The sequence below is a fragment of the Thamnophis elegans genome, chromosome 3, assembly GCF_009769535.1.
Source record: "Thamnophis elegans isolate rThaEle1 chromosome 3, rThaEle1.pri, whole genome shotgun sequence".
Lineage (NCBI taxonomy): Eukaryota > Metazoa > Chordata > Lepidosauria > Squamata > Colubridae > Thamnophis > Thamnophis elegans.
Genome location: NC_045543.1, coordinates 26,874,347 through 26,888,162, shown reverse-complemented (window position 1 = coordinate 26,888,162; position 13,816 = coordinate 26,874,347). Strand labels below are relative to the sequence as shown.

Sequence of the window (13,816 nt, the reverse complement as noted above, 5' to 3'; positions counted from 1 at the left end):
GAACGGGGCACCTGATGATGTGATGAGGGGCAGGGGAGAGGAACTCCAAGATGAGTCCCAGCCGGATCATTTGCAAGACTGGGTGTGAAACAACTGGAGCTGCCCTCCAATGGGAGCTGACCAGCGACAGTCACTTATACCTCCTGAAGGGGCGGGAACCAGAGCCCCCTGGAAAGGGGCAACGGGAATAGTGCTGCTGGCAACCACTGTCCCAGAAAGACTGGCGATCCTGGGGCCTATCTGACTGTTGGTTAAAAGGCCTCTGCGACTGAGTGGAGCCGGAGGAAGACTCCATGTTCCAAAAGGGCTGCCTCCTGTAGGAGTAAAAACCCTTCTTGTCAGATTTCTTGGTAACCGACGGCATCACTTTCTTTTTGTCCTTGTTTCAACTAGGACTGGATCCAGGACCTCCCCGAAAAGCTTGTCACCCTTGAAGGGAGCAGACACCAACTTCCACTTGAAACGCATGTCAACGTTCCAGTGCCTCAGCCACAAGAGACGCCTAGTGGTAACATTAGAAGCCAGGGCCCGAGAGGCAAACTTAGCTGCACTTAGGGTGGCATCCGCGGTGTACTCTGTGGCCGCCATGATCTTATTAATGTCCTGGCGCAACTTGGTGTCTCTAACTGGAACTTTGGCCAATAGCTGTCAATAGCGGCCCTGGAGAGAAAGGAGGCAGAGGCGGATGTCTTAATCGCCCATGCAGCTGCCTGATGTGTCTTGTGGCAGGCATTTTCAGACTTTTCATCCTCAGCCTTGAGACCCTCCAGAAGGTCAGGCGGGAGCACGGAGGTCAAGGTAAGCACCACCACAGGAGGATCGATGGGGGGCAGCTTAAGTACATCCTTCAGACTAGCATCCACATGTACAGCCTCTTATCATTGTTACTGGGGGTAGCCATAGTGGCTGGTTGAGCCCACTGCTTCTGAACCAAATTAAGAAAAAGTTTGGGAACAGGCATGATTTCCTGAGCCGAAACAGGCTCCTCAAATAGATCGCCAGATAAATCCTCCAGATCAGCAGTAGCTTGAACCGGGGCGGGGGTAGACACCATGCTAACTTAGCCTTATCCAAAATGGTTTTGAAATTGGCCAATTTAAAGAGTCCCAACGACGTGGGCTTTTCAGTGGTGGCACCTTCCTCTCCAGAGAACTCAGCCTCAGGAAGAATGTACTCCCCCTCCTCCCAATCCTCGGAACACAAAGAGGAATGGAGGGAATGAGATATAAGTGGAGGAGATGCGGCCCCGGCAAACGCCTGGGGCTGGAGGTGCTTAGTTTTGCGGGTACGTTTGCCCGAATGCATCATGCCCGCTTCAATGCCGTGGGAAATGGCTCTATTAATAACCTCCTGCATCTCAACTGACAGGTCAGGCCCTAGATCTTCCCTGGGGCGAACCCTGGGGTCGGATCTGGGAGGTGGTTGTTGAGGAGCCAAGGGCCCCGGGCCCGGAGCCTCCTCCAGATCCGAAGGACAAGCGAAAAGGTCAGCCTGTTCTGCCATTGGAGGCCCCGGAGAAACTGCCATGGGTGAAAACTCCCGTTCCTCCTCCTCAGTATCCGAAACAGGCCTTGACTGAGCCGGTGGAACCTCCATAGAGGGCTTCTCAGGAGACACCGAATGGGAGGTCTGTGCCTGGTGCTGGGCCTTGGAGAATTGTTTTTCAAGGGACTTCTGGCGACGCAATGCATCCTTGTCTGGGCCCGCTCCCTGCCTAGGCCCCGGCCTAGAGTATGGCTTTGATCCCCTGATGGCCTCCTGGGCAGCCATGCTGGCCTGCCTGGAGAAATCCCTGGATGATCCCCCTACTTAGCTAGGGTCCTCTGGCACCTGATCAGCCATGTAGAATACTGTGGATGATGAAAGGGATTGCTTCCACTCACCACCTTGCAAAGCCCTCCGCAGACGCCTGAAATGCTCAAGAGAGACGCAGGAGATCGTAGCACCTAAGTCAGGCAATTGGTAATAAGCGCGAGTGTTAAATGCTCCCAGCGCCTGCAGGAATAGAAGGTCTGTGACCAGTACTCACAATTAGCTCAAGAGAGTCCAAGCAAAAACTTTCAGAATGAAGAGAAACTCTAAGCGCGTCCACTGGACTAGCTGAATTGAAAAAATCTGAAGATCATCAGCACCAGAGGCGTGGCTTAAAGTTTCAATTCCGTTCTGGGCAGTTTGGCTGTATTTAACCCTTGCTTGGACTGTCCTGAGCAGTGCCCTGGAAAAGCATAATTTGTGAACATAGATTGTAATATACAGTTTAATAAGACAGCTAATATCTAGATCTCTCATAGATCAGCAACAACATAACATTTACAAACTTATAAAGAGTAACAGGCAATTATTCTCACTAAATTTCATGATTACATTGCTTCTCAGGTACATTCTACACAATACAATAACTAACTAGGATTCCCAAACAAGTCCCTTTATATAAGCAGCATATCTTCAACTCAAACATCTGTTTTTCACATGTGAGATTGGGAGTCCATTAAAGGATTCATAATGAAAAGCTTTTTTTCCCCCACTCACTTTCTGAGGCACAGCCGAATTCCATTATACTCTAAGCAAGTCAAGTATGTTTGGGTAGAAGTTTCTGACATTTACCTTTTTATGTAAATTGTTATTGCTTATTTTCTCTACTTTTAGACAAGTTCATCCCATGCTCTGCTTCTGGTCAAGTGAGCATCAAGTGGAAACACTCCCTTTAGCCTATAATTCTCTTCACTTAGGTTTACTAAATAGTTTTGTTAGGATAGTAATAGCACTTAGACTTATATACCACTTCACTGTGCTTTACAGCCCTCTCTAAGCGGTGTACAGAGTCAGCATATTGTCCCTCAACAATCTGGATCTTCATTTTACCCACCTCAGAAGGATGGAAGGCTGAGTCAACCTTGAGCCTGGTGAGATTCAAATTGTCGAGCTGCTGGCAGTCAGCAGAATTAGCCTGATTACTGCATTCTAACCACTGTGCCATCACAGTTCTTATGTGGACAGTAGCTGGCTTTTCTGGCTGGCTTCCTGTCGCTATGGATTACAAATCAAAAGTGGGCCTTAGAACATTTTTTTTCATAATTCTGTTCTTTAGAGCAATTTCCTTCCTCGTTTCTCCCTTGTTTATCAGCAAAGCCAAAATCAGAGACATTAGCCTAATTATGATTTAAGTGATATAGGCAAGGGAGCTTGGTTCTCCTAACTGCTTGTATTATATAATGTAACACCATAGCTGAGACTAGGAAAGTTGATGTCCCAAAGAGGAACCTCACAATATGCAAACTAAAATTTATTGAAACCAGTATAACTACCATGGCCAATATTCATATATGAGATATTAATCAGCTTACAGTTGCAAGATGGGGAAAAAACTTTAGTAAGGAGAGGGTATGTGCTAATATTTATAAGTGCTTATATGTATATCTTGCATACTCAAGGGTATCCCACAATTTGCTTAGTAAGAAGCCAAAAGAAGTAGAGAATATGAGAATTGCAAAAGATAAAGGATAAAGCCTGCAGACCAAAAAAGTCTCCTTGGTACAAATCCATTCGTCCATCCTTCATTTCGGTGTTGAGGTGGTTAAAACAGCAAGGTAGAAGCCAAAAGGCTGTGATGTCTAGACCTGCCTTAGCCATAAAGCCAGTTGGTTAACCCCGATCCAGTCCCTCTCTCTCAGCCATAGGAAGTGGGCAGTAGCAAACCAGACCACTTCCAAAATCCAAGAAACCAAAAGAACGTGTCCAGGAGTCGACATGACTCAAAAAGCACTGAGATATCTGTCATTACATTAGTTGCCTTTTATTCACAACTAGTTGATAACCCAGCATTGCCCAGGTATTTATTTATAGGGGGAAAATGCCCAGACCAAATGTAATGTCTAATGTTGGATTACAAAAGGGAGCCCCCTCGTAGAGTACTGTGAAGATGCTACCATGGCAACTTTACTGCGCTGTACAGTAAAGCCATTTTACGGCAGTATAGTAGAAGCCATTTTAAGGCACAACAGGCTGTATCTTAACAGAACACACACTCCGAGGGGTTTTAGGGGTGTCTTATTTCCACAATATTTTTTCCAGTTATATGTGTAGCAAGTTTGGTTGAAATTGCTCGAAGTGTTCCAGAGTTATACTGGAACACGAGTGCGCGCACGCGCGCGCGCACGCACACACACACACAGACAGACACCCTTCCTCTGGAGACTCCTGAGGTGCTCAATTAGAGTTTTTATCAACCTAACATCCATGTTGGCCTGAAGCAATCATTTAATATATCAGGTGGGCTCCAAGCTGGGAATGGCTTATGTTCTCATGTTCAAGATTTGCAATTAATTTAAGGTGATTTGGGTTACTTGATGCAAATCTAATACCAGTAAAGAGAGAAAGGAATTCTAAAAGCATCAGATTTAATAAAAAATTTTCCCAAATGCCCTTTAACAAAAACCTTCCCCCCAGCAATTTAGCAACGGTGTTGCCATTTTCTCCAACAGAAAGTAACTCAAAAGCTATTAGGTGCAGGTGTTACTCATTAAAAACAATAGTTGTGTGCAGAACATTAAACATTCCATCAGAGACCAGATTTCAGAGCCTAGAAAAGCTTCTATGCACCACAGGCAGGAGAAGCAAACACTTTTTTTACAGTGGACCTCAGCCAAAAATGTGCATACATGCGTTGTCCCACAAAGGAAGGCCTACATATATCATCTTGGTTTTCTTCCAAGCAGCTCAAAGTAGCATACATATATAGCAAGTTTCAAGACCAAAACTGTATGAATTCAGATACATTCTACAAACTCTCCCATTTTTTTATATAAAAGTTTTTTTATTTTTAAACAAACAAAAACAAACATACATATAACATAAAAATATCATCAATTACATGTGTCGTTTGGTCACAAACAATTGTGCATCACCGCTTTCAATTGTGTATAAAATCAGCAATTATCAACTCAGCATACATGAGTACATTGTTATCATTGTAAATCATTGTAAATCATATATTCAGTTTACTCTTATAATTCCTTCATTTTAGACATGTATTCTAAGAATTAAATTCATAGGTATGCCAACTATCTGTTACATCATTATAAATCTATTTAATAATAACATATCTTTATAGTATCTCCCATTTTTTTAATGCTTCTTTCATATCACACAGGAAATTCCCATGGGCAAGAACATACTTGCCACATAGAGAAACCTTACACTGGGCAGCTTTACAGTCTACAGAAAAAGGATCCAAGGCAGGGGATATTCACCAGGACCCTGGTAAGTTAGCTGAGTGTATGTTTGCATGGGAAAGAGAATGAGCAGGCAAGAGTTAGACATAAACACTGCTGAGACACATATACAATCCTACTGATGATGTTGAATGGTACAATTCCTCCAGTATCTAACTGCCTGCAACTCAATTTTCGTTTATATCTTCAACTATAGATTGTAATAATATTACAGCTTGTTTTTCCCCCTGTTAAAAATTTCTTACATTAAACCCTAAAGCACAAAACAAGGTTAGCTTTATCGTCCAGGGCTGATGTTGGTAGGACAAGCTTGTTTTGAAGGAATCAGGGGTGGGTTTCAACCGGTTCGCAGTGGTCCCCGCGAACCGGTTGGTCGGCGAACCCGGAAGTAAGTAACTTCCGGGAATGGCGAAGGGCCCACCCGCGCTCCTTACCGGTCTTTGAAGGCTTCTGCGCTTCCACGCAGGCGCATGGCACATACAGCGCCTGCGCGATTCTCCGCGAGCAGCTGGATGGCACATATAGCACCTGCGTGATTCTCCGCGAGCAGCTGGATGGCACATACAGCGCCTGCGCGAGTCTCCGCGAGCAGCTGGAGCATTGCGCAGGCGCTAAGACGCATGCGTGAACTGCGCGCGTGCACGAGGATGCCGCCGGCCCCATTCCAACTGAACCGGTTGGAACGGGATTAGCAACCCACCCCTGGAAGTAATATACCGACTCTGAGAGTATCACTCCGCAATAAGATGTGGGATTGCAATCTGACATTTAATTTTACACTGGAAAGGGGATAGATGAAATGTTAACCACCAAATTAAATGCTGGATGACCATCAGAATTTGAAGGTATGAAAGATATCTCACCGAAATATCTAAAAGGAAACTTGCATAACCATTGCAAGGACTTTTACATTCTGCACTCCAATAGCCATTTAACTGCAAACAATTGAGCTGTATTTGGTAGGACTTTCTAAGGCATGCATACATTTCTTCTGTTATATATTTTCCTCATTGTTGCCTTAGTGATCTTAACGTTAGACTTCTACATTTTTCCAACTGGAATATTTTAGTACTATCTATGTTATATGTTACTGACTTCAAAATGTTTTAATGTTTGACACATTTCAGTGGTTCAGCTTAGGTGGCTGAAATATAAATATCAAAACGCAGTTTTATTTGTTAATCAAATTTATATAGCTGTCCATTTTACCAAAGAAAGCTCTGAATGGCACATAACATAGTACATAAGCTGTACTGAGTTGTGATGAGACTATCAACTGAGATTCCTCTCTAAAATGTATTACTCTACTACAGTGTTTCTCAACCTTGGCAACTTGAAGATGTCTGGACTTCAACTCCCAGAATTCCCCAGCCAGCGAATGCTGGCTGGGGAATTCTGGGAGTTGAAGTCCAGACATCTTCAAGTTGCCAAGGTTGAGAAACACTGCTCTATTACCATACTCTAGATCGGTAATTCCCAATGTGGGGCCTACGCCCCACAGGGGGGTAATTTGATTTTTAATGGGGGCAGTTTGAACCTTGTATAAACCAAGTTAATGGCCTTTTAGGCTTCCTCCACATGAGTAGAGTTCACTTTTTGAGTAAAGTAAGAATTACCATATTATTTGGATATATGACGCACCGGAGTATAAGACACACCAAGATTTTGAAGAGGTAAGTTAAAAAAAAAGTTTTTGCACTCTGCAGACCTCCCAAACCCTCTGTATGCCTCATTTTTTTGTGAAAAACGGGGCATGCAGAGAGTTTGAGTGGCCTGCAAGGTATTGTGTGTGTGTGGGGGGGGGGGGAGATGAGCAAAAAATGGCCTATTTTTCCTGAAAACGGGCCAGGGTTTTTTTTTGCCAAAAAAGGGCATGCATAGCCTTTAGGAGGCTTGTAGAGTGCTCCAAGGGGCTGGGGGGGGGTTGCTTGTTTTTGCCCTCCCTGCCCCCCAGAGGCACTTTGCAGGCCTTCCAATCCCTCTGCACATCCATTTTTGTGAAGGGGCCAGAGTTTCATGAGGCCAAAAATGCTGCATTCAGTGTATAAGACGCACCCAGATTACCACCCTTTTTTCTGGGGGAAAAAGGTGCATCTTATACTCTGAAAAATACAGTATATGTTACATCAGGATTTTAGAGATGCTTAGGTGGGGCATGGCCAAAAAAAGATTGGGAACTACTGCAGTAGATGGTAACTTCCTGGCCAGTAATGATATAATCAGTTTTTTAAAAAATATTTATATATTTTTTCTCAGAAAATAAAATAAAACTGACCAATAATCTCATTTTTCTCACGTACTATTTAAGTGGCATGTTGGTAATACAGGTAGTCCTCAAGGAACGACCACAATTGAGCCCAGAATTTCTATGGTTAAATGAAACATTTGTTAAGTGAATTTGCCCCATTTTATGACCTTTCTTGCCACAGTTGTTAAGTGAATCACTGTAGTTGTTAAGTTAGTAACACAGTTGTTAAGTGAATCTGGTTCATCCATTGACTTTGCTTGTGAGAAGGTCACAAAATGGGATTGCATGACCCCAGGACACTGCAACCGTCATAAATATGAATCAGTTGCTAAGTTTTTCAATTTTGATCATGTGACCATGAGGATGCTGCAGTGGTTGTAAGTGTGAAAAATGGCCATAAGTCACTTTTTTCAGTGCTATTGTAACTTCGAATGGTCACTAAATGAACTGTTGTAAGTTAAGGACTACCTATACTAAGCAGTTAAAGAATTAATATTCAAATTCTGCTTTAACCATATCTGACATAACACACAAAAAGGAAAAGTTTTGCATTCTTACAATGTAGGGGTGGTAAATGAAACTGCCCAAGTCACACCATATGATGTCCGGTAACATATATAGGCATCGCATCAGAGGTTTGCTACAGTCAATGATAAGGAATCAATAATAATGACAATTGAGCCCCAAATTTCTGTTGCTAAGTGAAATATTTGCTCCATTTTCCGACCTTTCTTGCCATAGTTGCAATTGCAGTTGTTAAGTTAGTAAAACTGTTGTTAAATGAATTTGGATTCCCCACTGACTTTGCTTGTCAGAAGGTCGCAAAAGGGAAATCACATGACCCCCCAGGACACAGGAACAGTCCTAACTATGAACCGTTTGCCAAGCATCTGAATTTTGATTGGGTGGGGTGTGCTGCAATGGTCATAAGTGTGAAAAATGATCATAAGTCACATTTTTCAGTGCCGTTGTAATTTTGAACTGTTGTAAGTTGAGGACTACCTGTATTAAATATAAACCCTCAAAATCCTCATATCATTAGAGTGAAACTTGGGAAAATGTTGGCAAAAATGGTTGCTTGGAGGTTGAAACATTAAGCAAAAGAAATGGTGATAATATAGTCGTCATGTTTATGGTACCCAAACCACAATACTAAAAACACACAACGTTAAGATAGCGGTAGCTCTCTTGCATCATAGTTCATTATGCATTGTCAATATGACTCTGTTGCTATACATATCTGCTCATCCTAATTTTACCATTTCTGGGAGATGGATATGCATGCTTTTATTACAGCATGTTCTATCTACATTATAAACAAATGCTAAAAACTGAGATTTGCAGCAGACAAATCTCCTAACCTCCTGCTGCCAGGACTAAAATAGTTCTTGCCATAGGTGGAAATGACTAGGCTATTGTTTATATCCTCATCTTGCATCTCTGCCAAACAGGTTTGTGTCAAAGTGCCTTCTAGAAAAGGGTCAAGGAGATCTGCAGTCATCTTGGCCCAAACCTGTGCCTTTTGCCAAAATATAAAGTACAACACAAGCACCTTGCTGAAGGTGTTATTCACAGGTTTCTGTACTGGTAGTCCTCGACTTAGGACCACAATTTAGTCCAAAATTTATGTGAAACATTTGTTAAGTAAATGTTGCCCAATTTTACTACCTTTCTTGCCACAGTTGTTAAATGAATCTCTTCAACTGATAAGTTAGGAACCCGGTTGTTAAGTGAATCTGGCTTCCCATTGACTTTGCTTGTCCAAATGTTGCAAAATGTGACCACATGACATTGGTATACAGCAATGGTCATAAGTATGAACCAGTTGCCAAGCATCTGAATTTTTATCACACGATCATAGGTTGTAACTGTGAAAAATGGTCCTAAGTCATTCTTTTCAGTGCCATTGTAACAGTCACTAAATGAACTGTGGTAAGTCGAGGAGGACTATCTGTATTTTATTTGGCTCTGCATTTAGGCTACATTGGCAAGTAAATGGAATCCTTCACTCCAATGAGCACTAGTTTCAGTGAAAGAGTAAGCCACCAAGGTAAGTAAAAATATTTGACTACTACTAGACAACCCGTGTTCTGTTGGGTTCACATTTCAGATATATTTTCTTACCTAAACAGAAGAACAGCATAACCATTGATAAAAGATTCATGGGAATGGGAGCAATTTCCCAGTTCCTGCTGGTCTCCACATGGACCTTCCTTATGGGAAACTTGCAGGAAGCACTGGAAATAATAGTCACATAACTGCAGCAGCATTGTGATGCTGAAATAGCCACAACTTTGCCAAACTTCAACCCCACAAGTGTCATGGGCCCCAGTTTTTGGATGCATTCTGTGTAAATTACCCTCTTTGAGGTTCCCTGGTTCAAATATTGTTGCCCTGGGATTTATTTTCAAATCTACAATATGGAAGTACAACACTGAAATATACTACAAATTAAAATATATCACATTAGCTCATCCCCGCCCAAGAAATACAAGGACATCACTTCTTAACTTATATCTTCCGCTCATTAGAGATGGAGCTTTTTTCCTCAACTCAATAGTTCCAGTTGTTCCATATTTCTCACTTTGGTGGTAGGGAGAGGGGAGAGAAAGAGGGAAGTAACAAGAGGAAGATACGGTGCTGCCAAGCTACTGCAGAGCCAGGATTTTAAAGTTGTCTTCTATGAGGCTTTTTCAGTTTCCCATTCTAAGAAAAACTAGGACAGCCAGTCTAAAAACAGCTATTCTATGCCTAATGCCTATCCAGGCACCATGTACCCAAGTCACTATGTCCAGAAGCTCTCTGAGAAATCCTGCAAGTTGCAACCTAAATACAATTGCCAAGGAGCAGCTAAGAGTATTGTGAACACTTAACAGCCTATTGACAACACGGCCTAATACCAGTATCATTTCAGGGCCAGAACCCATTTTGTCTCACTTGGGTTGTGCACACACAATATAGTACTGATTGTTCTTTTAATTGTATGGGTGTTATGTGTGTTGCCTTCAAATCAGCATTTGTCTCCTGGCAGTTGCCACAACTACTGTACTGTAGTCTTTGCAGTTTGCTTGGCAAAGTTTTTCAGAAGTGGTTTGCCCTTGCCTCCTTTCTAGGGCCCAGAGACAGAGACTGGCTCAAGGTCACCCAGCTGGCTGGATGCCCAAGGTGGGACTGGAGTCTCCTGGCCTTAATCACTACACCAAACTGGATCTTACAGTTAACTACTATTCACTGAATTAGCCCAGTTTCCCAGATTCACGCAGTATACTGAGCCGTAAATGTTCCATACAACAAGATACAAACTAATAATCTGCATTTTAGCTTAGCAAACTCGGTCTTGCTGTTTCCAGTCATTTTTTTAATTTTCTTTTTTGTGTTTTCAAGGTTGGGCTCACAGCTGTATGGCAGCTGCAGATTATATACAGATTGCAGGTGCAAGGAATATTGAAGCAGTCTAAACTATTCTGAAATAGTCCATCTTTGTCATGCTCGGCCATAAACCGACAAGGGCATTTATGTAAGAGTTGTTCTTTCCCTCTCTAACCCCCACCCCATTTCCACAAAACTGAATTAGCAACAGCTACATCCTCTCCACGGATGTTCATTTAAAACCTTCATCCACCAACCCCTTACATTAGAAAAATAAGAAAAAAAAATAGTGTGAGTCACTTCCCAATTTCCAGAACGAAAGAGATGCTTTCTTTTCGCCCAGAAGCTCTATTTAGAGAAAATCCATTTCCTAATCTTTCAGAAGTGTTTTCTTATTCCCCCCCCCCTCCACGTTTCGCCAACGGTGCAAGAAAGGTAAGGACAGGCCAGCAGCGGCAGCCAGCGAGCGAGCGAGCGAGTGAATGAACCAAGGCTGAAGGTTACTGGATTTATGAATGTCAGGATCATGTGACAACAACGGGAACCTGTCTTATTCACAAAAAAAAGAAGGCAGAAAAAGAATCCAACCATATGCAGCCGTAGGGAGCAGAAAGAGCTTCGCCCGAGTCAGACAGCGAGAGGCACTTATAGCCCTTGCGGGCGAGTCGGATCACCTTTAACCGCCAGTAGTAGTCCAGGGAGCCGCACCCCGCCACCCAGGCAATTTTAAAGAACGCCGTGCCTCAAAGGAGAGGCGCGGTAAGCAAGGAGATTAAGTGTAGTCTGGAAGCACGCTGAGAGGGATTTGCTTGGAAGTTAACTAACTTTTACGGGCGAAGACGATCGTTAATGGTTTCTCCCGCTGTCTCTTCGGCCGCCCACCTCCATTTCTTCAGTTTAGACTCTCACACAACAAGCGACGGTCACGACCGGCTGCAAGGCTAACAATGAGCTGAAAGCAGCGAGGCGGCCGTGCCTAAAATTCTATCGCTGCCCTCCTCCCCCAGGCCAGCTTCAGAGTCAGCCAAGGCCCAGGCAGGCAAGCACCGTGGCGATCCGCTCTCACCACCACCCCCCGCCCGGCCGTCACCGTGCAGGAGGGGAGGGAGGTGGAGAAAGGAGACCCGAAGCCTCCCTCCCCCCATCTGGCAGCCCGAAGCCGCCTTGCAACAGCGATCAAACCTTTTCCCTCCCTCCCCCCTTCTGAGATCTCTCTCTCCCACCCCCTCCCTCTCTCTCCCACGGTCCGAACAGACTCCTGGCCTCGAATGGTGTTTTTTTATGAATGGAAATGTGGTATGCAAATGAGAGCAAGTCAAGAAAAAAAAAAGAAATGGCGGATGTGAATGCTGCAAAAAAAAAAAACACAAAAAACTAGGCAGGGGAGAAGTGAAAGGGGGCAGAGAAACGGGGGGGGGGGACTGGCATCAATAGCGACCTTCAAGCTTACAGAGCGAGCAGCATGAAGAGAAGGGACGCAGAGAAGTAAGGGGGGAGAAGCCCGTCTTAGACTGATCCCGAAAAAAGTCCATCAATACTTCTCTACGCCTTCTCGCCCCCCTTTTGCCAGAAAGGAGCTTGGTTAACATTCCCCCTTCCAAACCCAGCAGGCTTGTAGAACTGGGGCCCTTGCACGCCCTGCTCCAACCTCTCGAGCAACGGCAAGAAGTGGGGCGCTGGGAAGCCGAGGGCTCCCGGGCGAGGCGACCCAGACGTGGGATAACCGCAAAGCTTGCACTTCTTTTTGCGATCGCCCGGGCACTGGGGCAAAGCGGCTATAGGGAGAAAAGCTCGCCACGACCACACCGAGCACCTCCCCTCGCCAGATGTTTACAAGCATGCTGCTCCCCCTCCCCCTGCCCCCTTCAGCTCGTCGGACACTTACTCGTCTGGATGGGTTTCCTCGGTCATTTTCTCCTTCTCAAAAACTCATCCCCCGCCGCGGGCAGCCGGGCAGCACCTCTTCATTTTTTCTTTTTCTTTTCACGCCCCCCCTCCTCAGCTTCACATCGAGGGCAGAGAGAGAGAGAGAGAGGGAGCCGATCGAGCTCGAAGGATGCGGGGAAAGAGACCGCCTCGGCTTCGCTGGAAAGCAAGCGGGCGGGCGGAGTGGGGGGGGGGAGAGAAGGGGGCAGGGATGGGGAGGGAAAAGGAAGGAAGCCAGGCAGTTTGCTAAGGCCTCGTTGGCTGCCAAGCGCAGGGCTGCGAGGGAGACGAGACCTGCGACGGAAGGGCGCTCAGCGCGCGGGAAGGCAGCGGGGCGCCGCGTCGGCCAACGCGCCCGGATGGTGCTGCAGCCGGCGGCCCCGTCCGAGCCCCATCTCTGTCTCTTTTACTCCATGTTGGATTCTTAGCCGCCACCGCCAACAGGAGGAGGAAGCTGGGCGGAAGCGATGACGTTATCCGAGCAGCCCAGCTGCTTTCGGGGAGGGAGAAAGGCAGGCAGGCAAGGCGCCAGCTAGTTTCCCTCCCTCAAGATGGTTGGGAGCGAGGAGCCACCGTCCAGGCGCAGAAGGAAGCGGAGGCCACTCCGTCCGGGGCTTTGCAAAACAAAAAATCCTCGCGCTCCGCTGCTCCTGCCCCGAGGCCTCACGAATCGCCGCTGGGATCTCTTGCCCCAGGGATGCGTCCGGGAGTCCTTCGGCCCCTTCTCCAGCTCTTCATCCGTGCAGCCGGCGGCCTCGCCGTCTTGGCGGGGCGGCGCTGAAGCGAAGGTTGAAGGCCCGCCTTTGCTGCAGGGTCCGTGCGACCCGCGCGACAGGCGGTCAAGAGTCCGAGAAAGCGCTTTTGAGCGCGTGCAGAAGGGGTGTGTTTGCGTGTTTTGAATGGCAGAAAACGCCTTCCACGTGGCTCTTGAGCAGAAGTCGAGCAAAACTATGCGCTCAGAAACACCTTCCTTCCTTCAATCAGAAAACATGGCTTTCTGACACACTCTTTAACCTACGTTGCTAGAGAAACAGACGCAGAA

The 13,816-nt window shown here is 45.5% G+C and overlaps 1 protein-coding gene across 1 annotated transcript in view; it reads right to left on the bottom strand.

Annotated features, from left to right (window-relative positions):
* Nucleotides 1-13,457, bottom strand: part of SPRED2 (sprouty related EVH1 domain containing 2) — a 98,275-nt gene extending 84,818 nt beyond the window's left edge. The window contains exon 1 of the mRNA XM_032214185.1: nucleotides 12,734-13,457. Coding sequence (XP_032070076.1) covers nucleotides 12,734-12,759 — 26 coding nt within the window. The 5' untranslated portion in view covers nucleotides 12,760-13,457. The remainder of the gene's footprint in view (nucleotides 1-12,733) is intronic.
* Nucleotides 13,458-13,816: the final 359 nt, after the last annotated feature.